This window comes from Chrysemys picta, chromosome 10 (assembly GCF_011386835.1).
Source record: "Chrysemys picta bellii isolate R12L10 chromosome 10, ASM1138683v2, whole genome shotgun sequence".
NCBI classification, from domain to species: Eukaryota; Metazoa; Chordata; order Testudines; family Emydidae; genus Chrysemys; species Chrysemys picta.
The window spans coordinates 72498498-72518098 of NC_088800.1; the positions used below are offsets into that span (position 1 = coordinate 72498498).

The 19601-nt window shown below is 42.3% G+C and overlaps 1 protein-coding gene across 5 annotated transcripts in view; it reads left to right on the forward strand.

Annotated features, from left to right (window-relative positions):
• EEF2K (eukaryotic elongation factor 2 kinase) overlaps positions 1-19601 on the forward strand; it is a 58294-nt gene that overhangs the window by 36431 nt on the left and 2262 nt on the right. For 3 of the 5 annotated variants that reach the window (XM_065559983.1, XM_005304728.5, XM_005304727.5), the window contains 13 exons: positions 1615-1786; positions 2968-3117; positions 5236-5368; positions 6151-6278; positions 6801-6996; positions 7314-7381; positions 8019-8096; positions 8935-8997; positions 10355-10489; positions 12014-12202; positions 12684-12808; positions 15419-15597; positions 18034-19428. In XM_065559983.1, the coding sequence (XP_065416055.1) occupies positions 1615-1786; positions 2968-3117; positions 5236-5368; positions 6151-6278; positions 6801-6996; positions 7314-7381; positions 8019-8096; positions 8935-8997; positions 10355-10489; positions 12014-12202; positions 12684-12808; positions 15419-15597; positions 18034-18143 (1726 nt within the window). In that variant the 3' untranslated portion in view covers positions 18144-19428. The remainder of the gene's footprint in view (positions 1-1614; positions 1787-2967; positions 3118-5235; positions 5369-6150; positions 6279-6800; positions 6997-7313; positions 7382-8018; positions 8097-8934; positions 8998-10354; positions 10490-12013; positions 12203-12683; positions 12809-15418; positions 15598-18033; positions 19429-19601) is intronic. The other 2 variants (XM_008164636.4, XM_065559984.1) reach the window with 1 other exon arrangement.

Genomic DNA, 19601 nt, shown 5'->3' on the forward strand with positions numbered 1-19601 from the left:
TAGCTTCCTTTCTCCTGGATTTTAGAGAGTTCATTTACAGTGGTTCGTTGATATTTCTCATCCATGAGCCTCTTCTTTTATGTCCTTATGACTCAGGGGGCTCTATTCTGATTGCTGTGCACTTGCATGGAGATCTTTCCCCCACAAATTTTCACTCAGCCGAATGGCAGCAAGGTGCTTAGCAAACAGTGGAGAATGCTGGCTGCAGGAGAGCATGAGAGCTGGCTTGTCTTTGGAGGAAGAGATTGATTCCCTGGAGAGCCACGCTGCTCTGAAATCCTTGTTCGAACTCTTAGAATCTTTCATTTTTGCCTGTTTACCCCTTCCTTTGAGGGCCTGTGTCACAGCCACTGTCTGTCTGTCTGCCCCAGCAGGAGTGTGGTGGGCTCCCTTCCTGGGCAGCAGTAGCTCTCCAATATTTTCGCTCTGCACTACTTGCCAAGTAGTGCAATTTTCTCATGGGCTCCCCTCCACTCCCAACGTGTTGGGAAGGAGAGGAGTTTAGCTGGCACTGCTTGGCTCTCAAAAGTGTCATTCTGCAGATCACCAAAAAGGTTCTGTGTACCATCGCTGACCACTGGTCATAGTTTGAGAACCACCAGGAGGTAGCTGGACATGACTTCAGACACTACTTTACCTTCCCGACCTCATCCTCCAGACTGCTGCTGCTCACCCCCAATTTTGCCAGAAGCTTCTGCTTCTGGTCTGTCTTCAGATCTTTTGTCATCACCTCTGTTAAATTAAATCACCCAGCAGAAAGACCATGTGCACCTTCTTTCTTTCTCCCTAAGCCCCATATGAATAGGCATAACACACCCTACTATTGGCCTGCTGGGGAAAGGTGAAAAGAGCGAGCGAGTGGCATAGAGGTCCCCAAACTCAAAAGTATTGCCTGTGAGGCCTAGAAACCTATTGTTTTCTAGTTGACCTGTATTTTGGCATCCCCTGCAGCCTCCCATGCACTTGCATTAGTTGGCATCCAGCAGTCCCTCTGCCGTCAGTCTTTCTTTCTTCACTCTTCATTGTTTACATCTTAAGGACTTATATGTTGACAGAGCTTTAGAGGTGCAGCAAAAGGATTCCAATCTGCAACACCTGTTCCTCACCATAAGGTGACTGAGTATCTATTCTTGTGTTATATAAGCAGAAGTCTGCCCTTATCAGAGGAGAAAAGGGCTGTTTCCTCTCTGTTAAAGTTTTAAAATCACCTTTAATTTTCTGCAAGACAAAGTGATTGGCTTAGAACAAGTGCTTGAGACAAACACCATTGACTCATGCATTGGTTTGAGATCAGAAGGGAAGTGAGAGGGTAGGGAGCAGTACTACATAACAGCAGCCGAGCCATGTGTTTGTTCTGCTGTGTGCAGGCTGTCTTTTAGCATGTTGCAAAGCATTCATGCAAGATGCTGCTTTCTCCCTCCTCCTTGATATGTGCTCAAACGTCTTTTTCAGCTCGAATATCTGTTCAAACTCATCAGTCAGATCCAGATGTAGGTTGCTGTTGAGGGAAGAATTTGGCACATTGAATTTTGGTGTTTTGGGAGGCGAGGGAATGGGAAATATTGAATCAAAGTTCTCAGTTTCCCTTTTATCTGCAATTGGTTTGCCTTGCAGGAAAAAGTTGTCCAATTTTTTACACACTCAGAACTGGAAAGGTGCATTTAACTATGTTGCCAAGCGATACATCGAGACTGTAGACAGGGATGTATACTTTGAGGATGTCCGACTTCAAATGGAAGCAAAACTTTGGGGAGAGGAGTATAACCGGCACAAGCCACCAAAACAGGTACCACAAAGCACCAAGCGAACCAATGAGCAAGAAATTGTTTTTCTGTTTTAAGGAGTGAGTTTTCAAACCAGTTCCCAGGGATTTATCTGTGCAAATCCCATTAAGGTTAATGCCAATTAATTGCTCAGATAAAGCCGTATGGCCCACGCTGAACATTTTTCATTAATTGTTTTTATGGTAGTTGAATTTTAACAAAGAAAAAGTGCAGAAAGCGTTCATGCTTTCTAAGGGCATTGTATGCAAATACTTAACCTACCAACAGAGAACAGCCAAAAGCAAAGTTAAGGCATTTTAGTCAAGATTTCTAGACACCTGCTCCAGGGATATCCCCACTGTAGCGAGAACCAGGAATGCTACAAAATGTACTTCCAGCTGCAATACATTTGTGTTTGCCTAGCAAATACTTAATAGATGGTATTTCAGAGGAGGCAAGAACTTCCCAAACATAGATGTCTGAGGAATGGAAAAAGGATCTACCAGCAATGAAAATTAAGAGCCATATTCTGGCTTTGGAATCACATGTATGGCTCTGAATTTACTTTTTGAGGAGCAGACCATGCATATCTGAGGGTGCAATAGCCCTTTATTGCTAAAGAGATCTTTCGCCCATACTTCCAAGTGATCTTCATTTTGAGCGGCAAATGTACTGGCCATCAGGAGGTTCTTCTGCAAATTAATCAGCTAGATCCAATCACTTAAAAAGACCAGTAATGGTTTCTCCTTTGGAGGGTAGGGGTTTCTAAAATCACCCTAAATTTGTGAATGGTAAAAGACAAAGGGCAGGTCTTCACTCCATTGCTGTAGTGCATGCGCTAGTTACTGCAAATTGTATGACACGTCCATCTATGTGTGAGTGTGGGTATACAGATTGTTCATAAGACACTTCAGAAGTCCCCAGTAAAAATCAAAAATCAATGTCTGCTAAAAGCTTTTCTGAAGGATTTGTCTTTTGTTCTTTCAAGCAAAAAGTAGAAGTGAGTTGGTTTTCAGGGACTGCTGCTGCTTTATGTAATTCTGCCAGCAACCCCAAAAGCACATGACTCTTCACTCTCATTGTTAAATAAACAAGTCTTTGCAACTGTTCATTGCCAAAGTTTGCTTAGCTGCACAATTCACATGCTTTCTTCTTGATTTGAACGGAGTGCTCCTTTGTGAAAGTTTCTTGCTTCCTTTCCCAGGTTGACATAGTGCAGACCAGCATTATTGAAATGAAAAACAGACCTGGAAAGCCCCTCTTTCATTTGGAACATTACATAGAGGGCAAATACATCAAATACAACTCAAACTCTGGATTCGTACGAGATGACAACATTCGCCTTACCCCACAAGTGAGACTTTAGCGCTGCTCGGAGTGCTCCCTGCTTGCTGCAGGGATTTGCTTGGCTTTACTGAGAGATCCACTTGTTTTTGCCAAGAAAAGACATTGCAGATTTTCAAGGATGGTGCAGAATTAATGTATCCAGTTACAGCACAGGCTTTATCATTTAGGGCCTGATCCTGCAAGATTCTGAGTGCTTCCTGAGGATTGCCTAGTATACTCAGGTTACACAGGCTTCAGTGGGAGTTGAGGGTGCTCAGCACCTCGGTGAAAGCATTCAGCACCTTGTAATATTGAGCCTTATTTTAGTTAATATCCAACCTTAGCAGGGGCAGATTTTGCAAACTCAGATTTTAAAAGAAATAAAGGGTTCAAGCTTTAGATTCTGAATGGTATTCTACTAAATCAGTATACTAGATAAGAACAAGGGGGCAGATACTTAGCTGGTGTAACTCAGCATAGCTCAGTTGTCTTTGGCCAATTTACACCTGCTGAGGATCTGGTCCATTAATTCCAGCCTCTGAATAAGTGAACCAGGAGTTGTTTCTGTAGCAATAAAGCGGCTTACTCAAATAAACAAACAACCCATGTGATCCGTGTAAATCTCATGGTTCTAATAAAAGGATTAAAACAAATGGTAGAAAGCGCCACACAAGCAACCTTTTAAAGGTTTCTCATATTCACCTCGTTGCTTAAATGTGGATGGAGGGTTTTATGTCCTCCATTGGCTTTTTGTACATTGTGGAATCAACACTATTCTTTCAGAGGTTGGGAACAAAATGTTTCATAAGATTTCCTGCACTAAAAATGTTTATCTAAACAAAGTGCATTATCCTCAATGAAAAATATTAACTAAAAACAATGGTGTAAGCCTAAAATTAAATACAGAGTCCTTCTGGAGGCCTTCCCAGGAGGTGCCAAATGTCCCAGCTGTATGCAAAAGAGCAGGATTATTTTTGTGCTTGGAACACTTAAAATGCAATATTTAAAGAGCCCAGTCATACATTTTGCAGTCTTAACTATGTTCCTAGAGCCAGATCACCGCACCTTATAGGACAGCTCACACAAGGGGACCCTAGAGAAAGGAAAGCTCTGTGAACATGCTTACATTTCCCTTTGGCACTTGGAGAATGGGCTCTGCCTACCCACAGAAGACACAGGGGTCTGCCCCCAAAACTCCATAGCCCTGAGATCCAGAGGTGGAGGGCTGTTTGTGTTGAGCCTCTGTGACTCCACATCCTGCTGCTGCTCTCCTTAGTTCTGTCCTTCGCAACAGCTGTCTCTGAATTCCACTTTTAAAGGAGTAGGGCTCCATCGGAAAATAGAATTCCCAGTATGGGAGGAGGGAATGATGCTTATCCCTTTCAGTTCGCCCACTTGGCCTTCCCATTCTTGCCTCACAGCCCATCCACTCTCCACTATGTGGGGTCCAGGCTGGAGACATGCCGCCCCTTCCATGTTAGAGATCGGCTTACAAAGGTTCCCCTCCCCATGTTGGTCCTGGGGAACAACCCTCCCTTCCCCAAGTATTTAATTTTAGGCTTACACCATTGTTTTTAGTTAATATTTTTCATTGAGGATAATGCAGCTTCACATACAATCTGCAGAGTAATGTTCAGCCAGACAGTTTGCCAACAATAGACTGTGCTTCTTTCCTGCCTTTGAGTTAAAATTAAAGGCCACATGCCAAATCCTTCTGGCTTACCTACACAAGCTGTCCTATTGACTTCCTATGAGTAAGGCAACCAGGATTTGCCACCAAGTGTGGTCTTGGATTGATTCTCTCTCAGAGGGCTGTACCCTACATTTGCAAGGGATGGACTCTCTTGTAATAGGACTTTTCCATCTCTAGCTATTATCCTTATATTTACACTGGGCCTAATTCACCAGTGGCTCACTCCAACTTTACACTGGTTTATCAGGTTTATCAGTGGTGAATCAGGCTCAGGATGTCATAATGAATTGTCTTTAAGGTGTCAATGAAAAAATTAAAATAGAAAAATAAAGTCAGGTATCTTGTTGCTCTCAATAAAATGAGGATTAAGTTTCCTCGTTCACATCCTGTTTGCCCATTTATATTGTCTTGATTTCCTTCTCCATCACTTAATTATTTTACAATTCCCTACAGGCCTTTAGCCACTTCACATTTGAGCGTTCAGGACACCAGCTCATTATTGTTGATATACAGGGAGTTGGCGATCTTTATACAGACCCTCAGATCCACACAGAGAGTGGCACAGACTTTGGAGATGGCAACCTAGGTAAAATCAACAGTGCTAGTTAATATTTTTATGAATGCCTTTTCTCCTTCTGAGCAGTCTGCTGAGCAGCACTAACGTGGGTATGAGAAGTGCAGGCAAACTTCTGATGAGCAGAATATGAACAACTGGGAAATTTCCACCTCCAGTGCCTGCTAATTTGTGTCATTGTGTATCGTAAGGTACCCCAACAACCGTATGTGAAGCTCTGGTGGATTTAGTTGACTCAGGGTGGCTGTTTTAAAAAGAAAAACATTTTCCGCATCCTGCCAGCTCCAGTCTTAAACCAGCAAAGTTATGTAATTAACAAGCTTCCTGCAGTTGAGAGCAGTAAATTCCCCGCCAAATCACTAGAATGCATCCAGCAGAGTGGATGGAGGAATAACCTTGTTTACAATTTAAGCTCCAGTTGCTCTCACATTCATATCTGCCTAGAATTTGTGAGAGTCTTTTGTATGGGATTGAATTTTGCCCTGTTTTTTAATTGTTTATTGCACTATATCTTACATTCATTAGAGCCAGAGCTTCTAAGATTTTAACATTTTTGCAGACATTGATTTAAAGGGATGATAGAGAAAAGCTATCCGAGATTTTAAAATAGAAAGTGTGTGTGTTTGTTTTGGGGGTAGTTCTATTTTAGGCCGGTAGTATTTTAAAATTGAAAGATGATCGAGAATATCGTGGCATAGCTGCATGAATCATTTGAAGGAAGGCATTTAGGGCTTCTAAAATCTAATCTCTTGTTGATAAAATATTCCTTCACTAAATTCTTTTATTATCCCCAGGTGTACGGGGTATGGCTTTGTTCTTTCATTCTCATGCCTGTAACAAGATTTGCAAAAGTATGGGACTTACACCTTTTGATCTTTCACCTAAAGAGAAGCATGTCTTGGATCATAGTAACAAACTGCTTGTAAGTTTCTTTGTGCTAAGTGTAAAATATAGTAGTTTGATGCTGAGTTATCCACTATTGGTTCCTAAATTGATGCTGTAGATATGAGCATGAAACCCTATATCATGTTCATAAAATAGATCTTAAAGCACCCAAACCATTAATGGTTTCTGAAGATCATGGTGACAACAGATAATTATGGGAACAAAGACTCAAATTGCTCATTCTTGAATTGAACAAAGCTCCAATTGTTTTCTACAGGAATTTTACTTGATTAAGGAATGCAGAATCTGGACTATAATTTTGGGGTGAAATTCTGGCCCCACTGAAATCAATAGCAGAACTCCCATTGACTTCAATGGGGCTAGTATTTCATCTGTTGTGTGTTTTTAATTAATACATACATATATACATGCACATATATACATATATCTATATGTATGAGCCCATTATTAAATATTTGTGTGTGTTCATATACACACCATATTCAGAATATAGTGAAGGAAAGCATGAGTGATAGGATTTTCATGTTCCTTTACCAAGGAATCTGCTCAGACAATTGTACGTGGCACAGAGGAAAAATGTGGCAGTAGCCGGGTGAGAACGATCTCCGGTAGTCGGCCTCCTCTGCTTTTCCGCCTGTCTGAAAATTCTGGAGATGAGAGCATGAGTGATGTGGCATTTGACTCCTTACCCTCTTCTCCCTCCTCAGCAACACCACATAAAATGGACATGCTTCGTGAGTGAGCCATCTGCCTTCTCTGTATACAACTTTGTGAAAGTTAGTTTTGGGCTCCTGGGCGTTTCAACAAAAACTGATTTTAATTTTATTGAGTGTCAAGTTTTATTTATTCCAAAAGCTCCTCTTCCACCATCGCCATGTCTAAACACATTTCTGCTAAGTAATAATAGAACCAAAAATATGTCTGTATTTCAACTTAATGAGGTGTTTTCATGAAAACCCTTTAATAGAAGTAAGATTATGTTACCCACAGCTCCTTCCTGACATATCATCATCTATTTCCAGAATAACAAACAAAAATTTATTCTTCTTAGACTGGCCTGTGTTCAGTGAAGTGGATAACTTGGTTCACAAAGACCACGATCATCTTGATAACCAAAGGGTAAGTGGTTTTCTGAAAAAGGATGAGTTTGCAGTTGCTTCAGTAAATGATTCTTTAAAGGACTGCCTGTGGGCATCATTCAGTAAAAACAATAAAAACTGTGCGCCTGTCCTCAGTTCTGTAGAAAGCCACATAAGCTGTATGCACCAGCTGTCCCTAATAAAGGGAGAACATTTCATATTTTAATCAAAAATATGACCGTTTATTCACTCTGTTCCTCTAGAAGTTCATTTATGTCCAACACATTTTAATGCAAAGTAAAGGTGTCTATCCATTTCCTTGCACCAGTGTCATCTGTCTGGGGCTTGTGCATGCTTCTGTGGTATGAAAGCCAGATAACATCCTCATGGATTGTCTCTGTGAATGCCAGTTAGAAAAACTCATTTGAAAGAACAACTACAGGCTCTTTAGGGTATTTTCCTAGTCTAGGCAGAGCCTTCGCAACTGAGACTTCTACTCCTCCTTAACTGGACACAAAGCATCCAAAAGAGGACACACACACACACAAAGTCAACCTTCCTCTTGGCCTTTATTGAAGTTAGTGGCACTTTTGCTTGAGTGAGGGTCTGCAGGATGAGATCCTTACAAGAGAATATACGGATACTCTGATGCTGTGCCTTTATTTGGTGTTCTGTAGGACTCTGAAAATGGTGGAGACAGTGGGTGCCCCAGTGAAAAGAGAAGTGACCTGGAAGATATGGATCATCGAGAAAGGGTAAGGATCTTTATTTTGGATTTAACAAGGCCTCGTGGGGGCCCCACTCCAATTGAAGTCAGTTTAGTAAAAGAGTTGATCTGACCTGTGCAATGAGTGAATGGACAACAATTGGAAAGATGTTCCCATATGTTTTAAAATAGATTGTTCAACTCCAATATGTTATTGCAGTTGCTTGCAGGGAAAGAATATTTCCAGTATCGCCTTAAAAATACTCCATGTGAGTGCATGTTTCTTGAGGTGCTCTGTATTGTGCTTTACAATCATGCATTGTGAAAGGTTACTTGTTAGAATGAAGATCTATGAGTATGGCTCACTTTCGAAGACCACCACTATCTCACCACCTGCTTTCCAGGTCTGCTGCATGTTATATGACGTGAGTCATCACACAGGTTAATGTTGCAGTCAACTATTAACATACTTGTACAGAATTTCTATGGGGCTGTTGCTTACTCTGATAAATCATAAACGTTTAAAGAAATGTTTCCTGTCTTAAATATTTTAAATAGCTTTTTGGTTGGTGCAGAGCAGAGCAAATACGACTGTGCTTAAAATTTTGTCAGATCTTTTGCAACAAAAATGTAATCTTTGAGGAGACAGATGACATTTTTGTCTGTCTAATGGAATAATTCAGATTATAGGATTAAAGTTTTGGCACGAAGTTTTATCAATTCAACAGGTTTCTTTCATAGATTGCAACATAATTGGGGGGGAAAACAATACAAGTTCTTTTCATCATAGTCTCTGTTAATTTTGCTGGTAAAAAAAATTGTTCCTTAGCAGTGGAAGGAACACACCAGACATAAATTAAATGATACAAATCTTTACATTAACATAGGGCCATTCAAACTACAACCGAAGACGTGAATCTGACGAAGACAGTTTGGGAAGTTCTGCAAGGGTAAATAGAGCAGAAATCTCTGCAGACAATAGTTTACCATTCTGGCCTATTTTTTTTATCTGTCACCTAACTTCACATGACTACATCAAAAGTTAATTTTCTTTCCTTTTAATTGCTGATTAAAAGTTTATATTAATAATTTTCACCTATGTTGTTTCCCTTTTCTAAATTTTTCAATGAGAGAAAAACACTGTTGTAAATAAACCCTCTGTGACCACTGAAAACAGTCCCTTGAGTAAACTAATGATTCTGCATGAATTTCTCACTTACACAATTATTATGTTTTTGTTTCCTTTACATAACAAGATTTGATTTCTTTTCTGTGCTATATTTGTTGCACTGTGCCCTAAACATGGTTGGATGATCTTTTTTTGTAAAGCCTACAGTTCTTGAAGTATGTTGAAATAGCTGTTGGTGCTATGCATTTTCTCTCTGATTTTAAAAAAAGGATCTGTTTTCACATTTTTACAAAATGTAACTTTTATAATAATCTGTTTATTAAAGGTATTCTGTGGTTATAGAAATAAAACCGAGGTCATATATTGAGCAGAAAAAGGAAAAGAGATTTTTGACAGCAGTCAAAAATTACTTTAAAGGTTCTAATTAGAATTTCAGAGTTCTTGCAATGGGTTTAGTTGGAGGAAATTAAAATAACTTTAATGGACTGAAATTCTACATAAAACATGTATTATGAGATTTTCTTTAATAGGGATAATTTTGTATGGTTTTGCATTGTGCTAGTGATTCCCATCCACACATGGTCGTGAAAAATGCAGTTTATTAAGAGGTATTACAGCTATTTCGTTAGTTTGAATCGGACCAATCTAGCAAACCCGGCACACGTTTGCCCGGACTCCATAGCGTTTTTATTGAGAGGATTTTAATTTTCCCCGATACTGCTGAGCATGAGCCATATCTAAAATGCTATTATTTAAATCCCCAATCCAGCAAAGCACTTAAGCACATGCTTAACTTTAAGCATGAGCAGCCCCATTGACTGCAACAGGACTATTCACATGCTTGAAGTTAAGCACAGGCTTTGCTGGATCAGGCCTAACTGTGGTGCCTTATTTTAGCTGCTGTGATTTTAAGGTTGCAAAATGTGAAGGTAATTTTGTTTACTGCCTTAGTGTGCTTAGAAATGGAGAGCTGCTCTGAGATTTTGGTGAGAGAAGTGATTATATTTTTGGGTAACTACTAACATGCCTTTTTAAATCAGTACCCTAAATTAAAAGGTTTGCTAGGAAAACAATAGCTTTAACAGACACTTCAGTTTCTGAGGGGTAACATAGTTAAATGTCTTGACGCTGTTTTATTTCAAATACAAGTTATCATACAAGTTTGTGGGTTTTCTTAGGTCAGTGTGGAGAAGTGGAATCTCTACAACTCTTCCAGAGTCCATGTCCATAGACCGTCCTGTGTTGCAGTGGAAGTTCAGAGACTCAATGCACTGGAATTTGAAAAGAAAATTGGGAAATCCATCCTTGGGAAGGTGGTGATGGTTCTTTTAATTCTGTTCTTTCCAACTTGAGAAGTATAATTTATTATTGTTTATATAGTAACAACCGCCCCCTCGACGAGCTGGCAACTGTACAGACAGGCAAAGAGCAATGTTGATATATTAGGGAGAGTCCATAAGCCACTGGGCAGATGGGGTGGGGGCAGTCTACAAAAAGCCCCAATGCTTGAGATCAGTTCCATGTCCCTTTCCTCATGTGGAGTTTATTACTGAACAGAAGATTTTAAACAGCTCAAAGTAATAGAAAATACTTGGAGTGGAATCCTTTCCCCATGTAAGTCAATGGGAGTTTTGCCCTTCATTTTGGTGGAGCCGGAGTTTCAACCTTGGTAAGAGACCTTTCCCACTTTCTGCAGGTGGGAAGGGGGATGACACATCTCTCTCCTCTGCACTCCCCTCCCCAGATAGACCTTTCTTAGCTACTATAGTGTTCCAAACTAGAGATTCTGTGTGCTAGGGCCTCTCCTGTTTGCTGCCCCTACATACAAGGCAAAAAGCCTTATATTTGATTTCCTGTAGGACAGTGCTTTCTCCTAGTCATGTGCCCTGCAAGCACAGCTCTCTGTTTTAAAGGGCCCAAGGGCTGTAATAGTGCACTGTGACTTGCACATGTGCCCCAGTGCTCTGTTAGTCTCACCAGGTCACAGTTAAAGGCACATTGGTGAAGCAAGGTGGTGGAAGCTTGTGTGACAACTGGCTCCTTGCAGACCTGGGTCTTTTAGCTCAGGCAGTAGAGACTCCTAAACTGCTATGTGGTCCAGCCACTAGAGGAAGACACTGTATAAGTGAGGTTTACAGTTGCTGCTGGCCAGCCTATGTCTGTTTTGTCTATAAAACAGACAAAACAGAGTCTGTTTGTCCTGAGGATTATCAAACTGGCTCCCTTCATAAGCACTGTGCGCGAGAGTGAATTTAATCACTTGCTTTCTTCACCTCCTCCCTCCCAGTATACTTGTCTGCAAAGCAGTTAAGCACATGATTAATTTTAAGCCCCAATTCCCTGCCCCAGCACTGAGCCCCCCCCCAAACCCAGAGCCCCTTCCTGTACCCCAAACCCCTCATCCCCAGCCCCACCCCAGAGCCTGAACCCCCAGTTCAGAGCCCTGACTCCTCCTGCACCCCAGCCCCGAGCCTCCCCTCAAACCTGGAGCCCCCTTCTGCACCCCAAACCCCTCATATCTGGCCCCAGCCCAGAGCCTGCACCCCCAGCCCAGACTCCTGACCCCTTCCTGCACCGCAACCCCCTGCCCCAGCCCAGAGCCCCCTCCCACACCCTGAACCCCTCATTCCCAACCCTCACCCCCACACCCCAACCCTCTGCCCTAGCCCTGAGCCCCTCCCAAACCCCTCATCCCTAGCTCTGTTGCGTCACAGGCATCAACAACTTTCTTCAACTGGGTCGCCAGAAAAAAAAGTTTGAAAACCACTGCATTAGAGCCATAGTTGGTATGTCTGTTTAACTTTTCTAAATAAAATGTCACTCATGCTGTGTTGTAGGTCCATCTGGCCATGGTTCGCTACCACGAAGCTGGACGTTTCTGTGAGAAGGATCAGGAGTGGGATCAGGAATCCGCTCTTTTTCACCTGGTGCATGCTGCTGATTGTGGAGAACTGGAAGCCATCGTAGGGTTAGGACTCATGTATTCCCAGCTGCCACATCACATTCTTTCAGAGGTCACTTCAGAGGTATAGAAATACTGAAAATACCAAAATACAAAGTAAAGCATCCTGGGATCGTTTGTGTCCTGTCTAGTCTAGGAGCAGCAGACCATCCTGCTGAGTGATAATACTAATATTATATTCACTGCGATATCAAACAATCCCAGGCATGCATTTGGAGGGAAGAAGGGTGGTCCCTTGTGATTAAGACCTGGAACTAGGAACAAGATAACCAGCTTCTTTTCCTGTCTTTGCCACAGATTAATTTCATGGTTCTAGATAAGTAATTGAGGCCTATATTTTCAAAACTGGCCTCTGATTTTGGGTCCCTCACTTGTTGGTGCCCAACTTGGACACCTTGGACCTGATTTTTCAAAAAGTGCTGAAGACCTGCAACACCCATTGACTTTGTTTGGAGTTGTGGGGGTTGTACCTACAACTAAGGGAACAAATGATGGAATTTTAGATATATCCATTTTAGTATTTGTTTCTGCTTTTGCCTTCAAAGGACACAGAGGAAAACCGAGGAAAAGGATTTGATTATTTACTGAGAGCAGCAGAAGCTGGAGACCGGCCTTCCATGATTCTGGTAGCAAGAGCATATGACACAGGTGTAAATCTTGGTTCAAACAGGTACTGTGTGTGTGAGCTTGTATGTGTGAATGAATAACTTATTGTAGGTTAGAATGTTTGATTGCCCATGCAGAAGATTTTTTTTAATTGCAGGGCTCTCACTTACATGAGTGCTAATTATTATTATTATTAGTAGTAGTAGTAGTATTTACTGAATTTTATGGAGATACTTCAAATTTACACAGATGTAAGTGAGAGCAGAATTTGTACTATAATATTATATCACCACAGAAGGGAAGAGTTACACAGATTGAGAGACAGATCCTGCTCTTGGATACTTGCGTTGCATGTCCCATTGATGTGAATGGGAGCTGCGTGTGCATGTTTGAATTTGGCCCTGATATTCAAGTCACACTGGTTTATATGTGAATAAGGCTAAGAGATTGCTGCCCCCACACCTCAGGGTAGCTGCAGTAACCCTGGGATGCATACCCTTACCCTCCAGGGGCAATGGCTGATGAATCCACATAACAGTCTAATTGTCCCTATACATTGGAACCACACCACTGCTGCTGCTTTATGGGGCACTCCTCACCCCAAAGGAGCAGGCAGGATTTTCCACTAAGGCTTACATAGGGCTTGCACAAGCTTGCTGCACTATAGCGACTTTCCCCCTTACTTATGGTAAGGCCTGAGGCTTTCTCCTCTGAGGTCAATGGTAAAATTGCCATTGGCTTTAATGGGAGTAGGGCCAGGTCCTCAAAAAGCGAGGGTCAGTGAAAAAATGAGTATAAAAACTGTCAGTGTGAAATGTAGTCACTTAAAAATTGAGTCACTTCAGGTGAGTTTTACCATTACATTTTCCTGTTTTAAAAAACATTATTGTTCCTTCCTTGTTGCATTGTGAAAGACCCAAACAACCGGGGAAACAGAGACAGACTGACACAAGGAAATACTGAAACTGCCTGTAAACAATGCTCTAAAATGTACAAAGTAAACACATTGAAAAGATAGAAGAAGAATCATTTTTCTAATCGCTTTCAGTCATTGTCATTCTAGTTACTTTTAATAATGATAGCAAAAGATGTCAGAGAAGAGTGTGATTTTTAAGTTGATGTCGTTATTTTAAATCCAGGATGATTTGAAGTTTTAAACTGGCAAATCTCTTTTCATGTGACAAGCACTCTAATTCAGTGGTTCTCAACCTTTCCAGATTACCATACCCCTTTCAGGAGTCTGATTTGTTTTGCATACCACAAGTTTCACCTCACTTAAAACTGCTTGTTTACAAAATCAGACATAAAAATACAAAAGTATCACAGCACACTATTACTGCAAAATGGCTTACTTTCTCTTTTTTACCATATAATTATAAAATAAATCAATTGGAATATAAATATTGTACTTACATTTCAGTGAGCTGTATAGAGCAGTATAAATTAGTCATTATCTGTATGAAATTTTAGTTTGTACTGACTTCGCTAGTACTTTTTATGTAGCCTGTTGTAAAACTAGGCAACTCTCTAGATGACTTGATGTACCCCTGGAAGACCTCTACATACCCCAAGCATTACGTGTACCCCTGGTTGAGAACCACTGCTCTAATTATAACTTTAAAATGGCTGGTCTCATTTCGGAGCAGTTTAATAACAATTTTTATAGATAGGCTATTAAGCAAGCCCTGAAATTCAGAGTTTATAATGGAAAAGGCTGATACAGCCAAAATTACAACAGGATGGCTCTGACTCAAAAATACATGGTGTGGTTTGCCACAAACTACACAACATCTTGTTCACTAATTTTGTATATTTTTAAAATGTCATAATTTAAAAAAAATACAATATTAGATTAATTTTCCAATGTACCAAACACACCAGGTGATGGATAAGGGATTACACCCTTCTTCCTTTTGTCTTATTAATAATGCCAACCTTGAATGGGACCTATTAATATAGCCATTCAGCTCAGAATCCAGGAAGATTGTGTGTGTGCATTTGTGATTCACTCCCAAGATCCAACCACAAACCAAACTGTGCCCACTTAAGATGCCAAAACAAGATGCCACTCAGTCAGTTGCACAGATCTTCATAATATGATCATCCCTTTTAATAATAACAATCATCCCTTTTATTTCTTATATGTTTTGATCAGCAAAGAAACACTTAACAAAACTGATATTAAATTATCATTAGGCTTAAGAATTAACATCATATTGAAATGAATGGGGCAGTTCACACCACAGTTATTTCTTAAGGCTCAGACAGACCTCAGTTTGCACTTGATTTGCAGTTTTATTGTTATCTTTACACGCATACAGGCTAAAGACTTGCTTTTTTTTTTTTTTTTTAAAGAAAGCTGAGATTCTAGAGTATAAGAATGCAGCCTCCGAAAACAATATGAACTTGTCGAGCCATTGCAATCCATCATTTCATCCCTGTGAATCCCAAATGGATGTAAAGTGAATTTAGCCCCATTCATCATTAGGGGGCTGGATTCTGTAATGCATAGTCAGTGGGACTAATCACCTGCTTAAATGTAAGCACATGGTTAAGTGCTTTGCTGGATTGGGTCGGTGTGCTCAGCACTTTGCAGGATTGAGCTCTATAGCTCCAAAGTAAAACTTCTTCATTTCCCGGAGTAACCTGTTTTAAAAATTATTTTAAAAATCAGAATCCAAGACTGGAAGGAAGCCCTGCACTGGTACAACGCTGCACTGAACATGACCGATTATGATGAAGGGGGTGAATATGATGGAACTCAGGACGAGCCCCGGTATCTGCTCCTGGCAAGGGAAGCTGAGATGTTAATGACAGGAGGGTTCCACCTGGCCAAGGATCCCCAAAGATCGGGTAGGATGTTGACTTGGTCCATTCCTGTTGGTGTGCCGTGGCAGTGCCGTGTATGTCCGTTTTGCTTAATATTTGAATGAGTCTAGGTACACATTGGGTGATGCTTAACATGCTATTCTAAAGGTCCTTGAAGGGTGGGTTTAGGGGACACGGATTTGCTGTACTAGGCCTTAGAATGCAATATTCGTCCTGAGGCCTCTAAGCTATCTCTCCATCTTAGGTTTTTATGTGTGTCGTCGTCCCCCCTCCCCCCCCCCCCCCCCCCCGACTATAGTATCTGTATTGAATGTATTTATCCGCCCCAGACCCCTGTGAGGTAGGGCAATGCTATTATCCCCATTTTATAGATGGGGACCTGAGGCACACACAAGAAGTCTGTGGTGGAACAGGAATTGTATCCTGATCTCTCAAGTTCCAGGGTCTTCTGAGTCCTGAGCTGGACATCAAGTCCCTCGCCTCATCTTCATCGTCATGCAGAAGGAATCCTACCTCCCCCTCTCACCTGAATGATCCCTAACCTTGCCAGGTTGAACACTGGTGGATTCCTATGGAGTGGGCCAACTGTCTGCCAGGCCTCACCAAGCAGGCCAGCAGCTTCACACCACCAGCCCGGCAGCCTTTCTCCCTGCATGTAGTTATTCTGTGCTCTAAGCTGGTCCCTCTCCATCTCATTTGTATCCCCTTCTCTAGTAATGGGAGACCAGGCACAGAAGAAGTGGAAGTCATTGGCAGAGAGAGTGTGCCAGTAATGAGTAGGCAGATTCAGTCAGGACTCACTGCAGGCAAAAATCCTGATTTGGTTCCGGGAGCCAGCAACTTTCTTTCCTCCTACCAGCTCCCCAAAACCACTTAGGACCTGGCTTATTCTCAACTTATAAAACAGCTGTGTGTTAGCCAATGCTGCAGGACAGTATTCTTCGCAATTTTTGAAGTGGGGCCACTTTGGCAAAAAAACTTCAATGTGAGAGCCACGTCAACTCAACACTGACAGTTGAACATTCCGAGTTGTTTGTTGGCTGATATGGTAATATTACTGTTCTTGGTAATATTGCTTGGGGTGCAGGAGGAGGTATGAGGGGTGGCTCTGGGAGAGGGCTGGGGCAGGGGCATGGGGTGCAGGAGGGGGTGAGGGGTGGAAGGTCTGAGAGGGAGTTTGAGTGCAGGAGGGGACTCTAGGCTGGGGCAGAGTGTTTGGGTGCAGGAGGGACTATGGGGTGCTGGCTCCAGGAGGAGGTACGGGGTGCAGGGGGGATATGGGATGCGGGCTCTGGGAGGGGGCTTGGCTGGGGCAGGGGCTTGGGGTGCAGGAGGTGGTATGCTCTCTGCCTGCCCCGGCCCCATGCTGCTCCCGGAAGTGGCCAGCATGCCCCCGCAGTCCTGGAGGTGTAAGGCAGGGAGCAGAGGTCTCCACACGCTGCTCCTGCCTCCAAGCACCACCTCCACAGCTCCCATTGGCCAGGAATGGGGAACTGTGGCCAATGGGAGTTGTATGGGCAGTGCCTGCAGAGAGGGGCAGCCCGCAGAGCTACATGCGCCCCCCCAGGGGCCGCAAGGGCGCGTTAGACCCTTCCAGAAGCAGCATGGGGCCGGGGCTGCCCGAAGTAAGTGCTGTCCCCTTCAGTGGGTAGGTTCTGAATAGCTCTTCCACCACCCAACCTGCAGCCTCCCAGAGCCAGCCCCCCATACTCCCTCCTGCACCCCAAGCCTGAGCCCCCTCCCAGAGCCTGCACCTCTTGCCTTAGCTGCAGCCCCACTGCCGCTGGAAAGCGCGATCGACAGGGAGCCGCACTTAGGGTCCATAGGAGCCACCACTGGCTCGCAGGCCTTGCAGTGAAGAACACTGCTGTAGGATAGGTGAAACTGTAATGGCTCCAGCTAATGTGAGGCAAAACTGGCAAGTGATATTTTGTGGATGCCTTAGACAGTGGACCGAACCAGCTCCAATCCTCCAGTGTGGCAAATCCCTTTTGGCAGTACTGCTCGGCTCCCTTGAAGATCTTTGGCTGCAGTGGGCGTTTTGGGTGCCCAGCACCTCGCAGGAGCAGACATTTGACTCTGAGTGCATGACATTCTAATTGGTTCGATGTGATCTTTATGTTTGCTAATAACATTCATAAGACTTTGTTTAGCTGGTTACTGGCCTGTTGCATTTATGATCCTTGTAGGGACATCCGAAAATGTCACTCTGCTGCCATATCAGTAGTTAGTCCTGTCTCTGAATTTTAACATTGTGTGCCAGATTCTTAGCTGGTGTAAATCAGTATAACTCTATTGATGTCAATGAAGCTACCTGGATTTATACCAGCTGAAGGTCTGGCCCTGTAACTTGACCTCCATTTTTTTTTTCTTTAAGTTCCCGCACCTGTACTGTTTGTAGAGAGGAAGAAACTTTTTTTCTTTGGCCTACTGACATGACTCTCAAACTGCTTTTCCTAGGTGAGTTGTATACAGAAGCAGCAGAAGCGGCCATACAAGCTATGAAGGGCAGATTGGCAAATCAATACTACCAGAAAGCGGAAGAAGCTTGGGCAATGATGGAGGAATGAAACTTCAAATGAGGCAGCTCTTGTATATTAAAAAAAAATTTTATAGACTGTTACTTTGCAAAAAAAAAAAAAAAAGATGTATTTTTATGTGTCGTTACTGATTTGTGTTTTTCATATTTTAATTTTCTAACTTTATTCTGAGGGGAAAAAATATACAAATGTAGGTTGTATTTTGGGGATACCATAAATGTACTTTTACCTATACTTCAAAGCTGCAGTATCTATGAACTTGATCTTTTATAACTTTTAACTGTTAGATGTGAGGAGCCTGATTAATTTCTGAAAAATGAAGCTGATGACAGCTTGCGTTGCACACTTTTGTTTTACATAGCAGAGTATCAGTGTGTTTATTTCTTTCTACTCCTCCTCCTCTTCCCCTCCTCACAAAAAAATCACATTTCTAAGTTCAAAGCACTTCTACGCCAGTATTTGGTTTATTTCAGGCACTTCTTCATTTTCCATGTAAACATACATGCAGAAATTCCCTTTTTTAATTCCCCTTGTGAAATAAACCCAAGAACCGGAGCAATCAGGAATGGAATTATGCTAATAATACTCTTTACAATGCAGTTCTCTGCAAAAATGGTGATATTGGGGGCACCATGTTTATTTTCTTCCTTAAGTGATTCCAGATGCCGTCTTCTCAGTTTGCAAATGAAAAAAATGCTTTTTCTAAGTGCTCGCCCTGAAAATCAAGCTGGGACTTGAAAGTCAAGATGGTTTCTCTTTAGGTCGCTCATCGCCAACAATACAAATTCCGCAGTCAGAACTTAGCTAACAATTCTCTTCATGAGGCATTCCAGCACCCTCTCCCACATGTGTATGGCCTCTGAAAAGAAGTAAAAACTTATTTCAGTCAGAAAAGTAGCTATAACTCTGAATTCACACAAAAAGAGCAGGTCCATTGAATATAGGAGTGCCATTTTTATGCAGCAAACCTGTACTTGAAAAGTTGTAGGTAAAATCTTGGGTCTATTGAAGTCTGTGGCAAAATGCCATTGACTTTTATGGGGCCAAGATTTCACCGAGGGCTAGTCTACACTTGAAATGCTACAGTGGCACAGCTGCTGCTGTAGTGGTTCGTTGTAGACACAACCTAACCCCTCCCATTGGCATAGATAATCTTAACTACATAAGTGAGGGGTTTGGATTTTTCTTTTTCACACTCCTGACTGATGTAGCTGGGTCGAGCTGATTTCGTTGTGTAGACCAGGCACAATAGTAAATGGAGATTTTTTTGCAACATTTTCTATTGTATCTTATTGTCCTAATACAATAGTCTAAGGCCTTGGCTACACTTACCCGCTAGTTCGGCGGCTGGCAATCGAACTTCTGGGTTCGACTTATCGCGTCTAGTCTGGACGCGATAAATCGAACCCGGAAGTGCTCGCTGTCGACTGCGGTACTCCAGCTCGGCGAGAGGAGTACCGCGGAGTCGACGGGGGAGCCTGCCTGCCG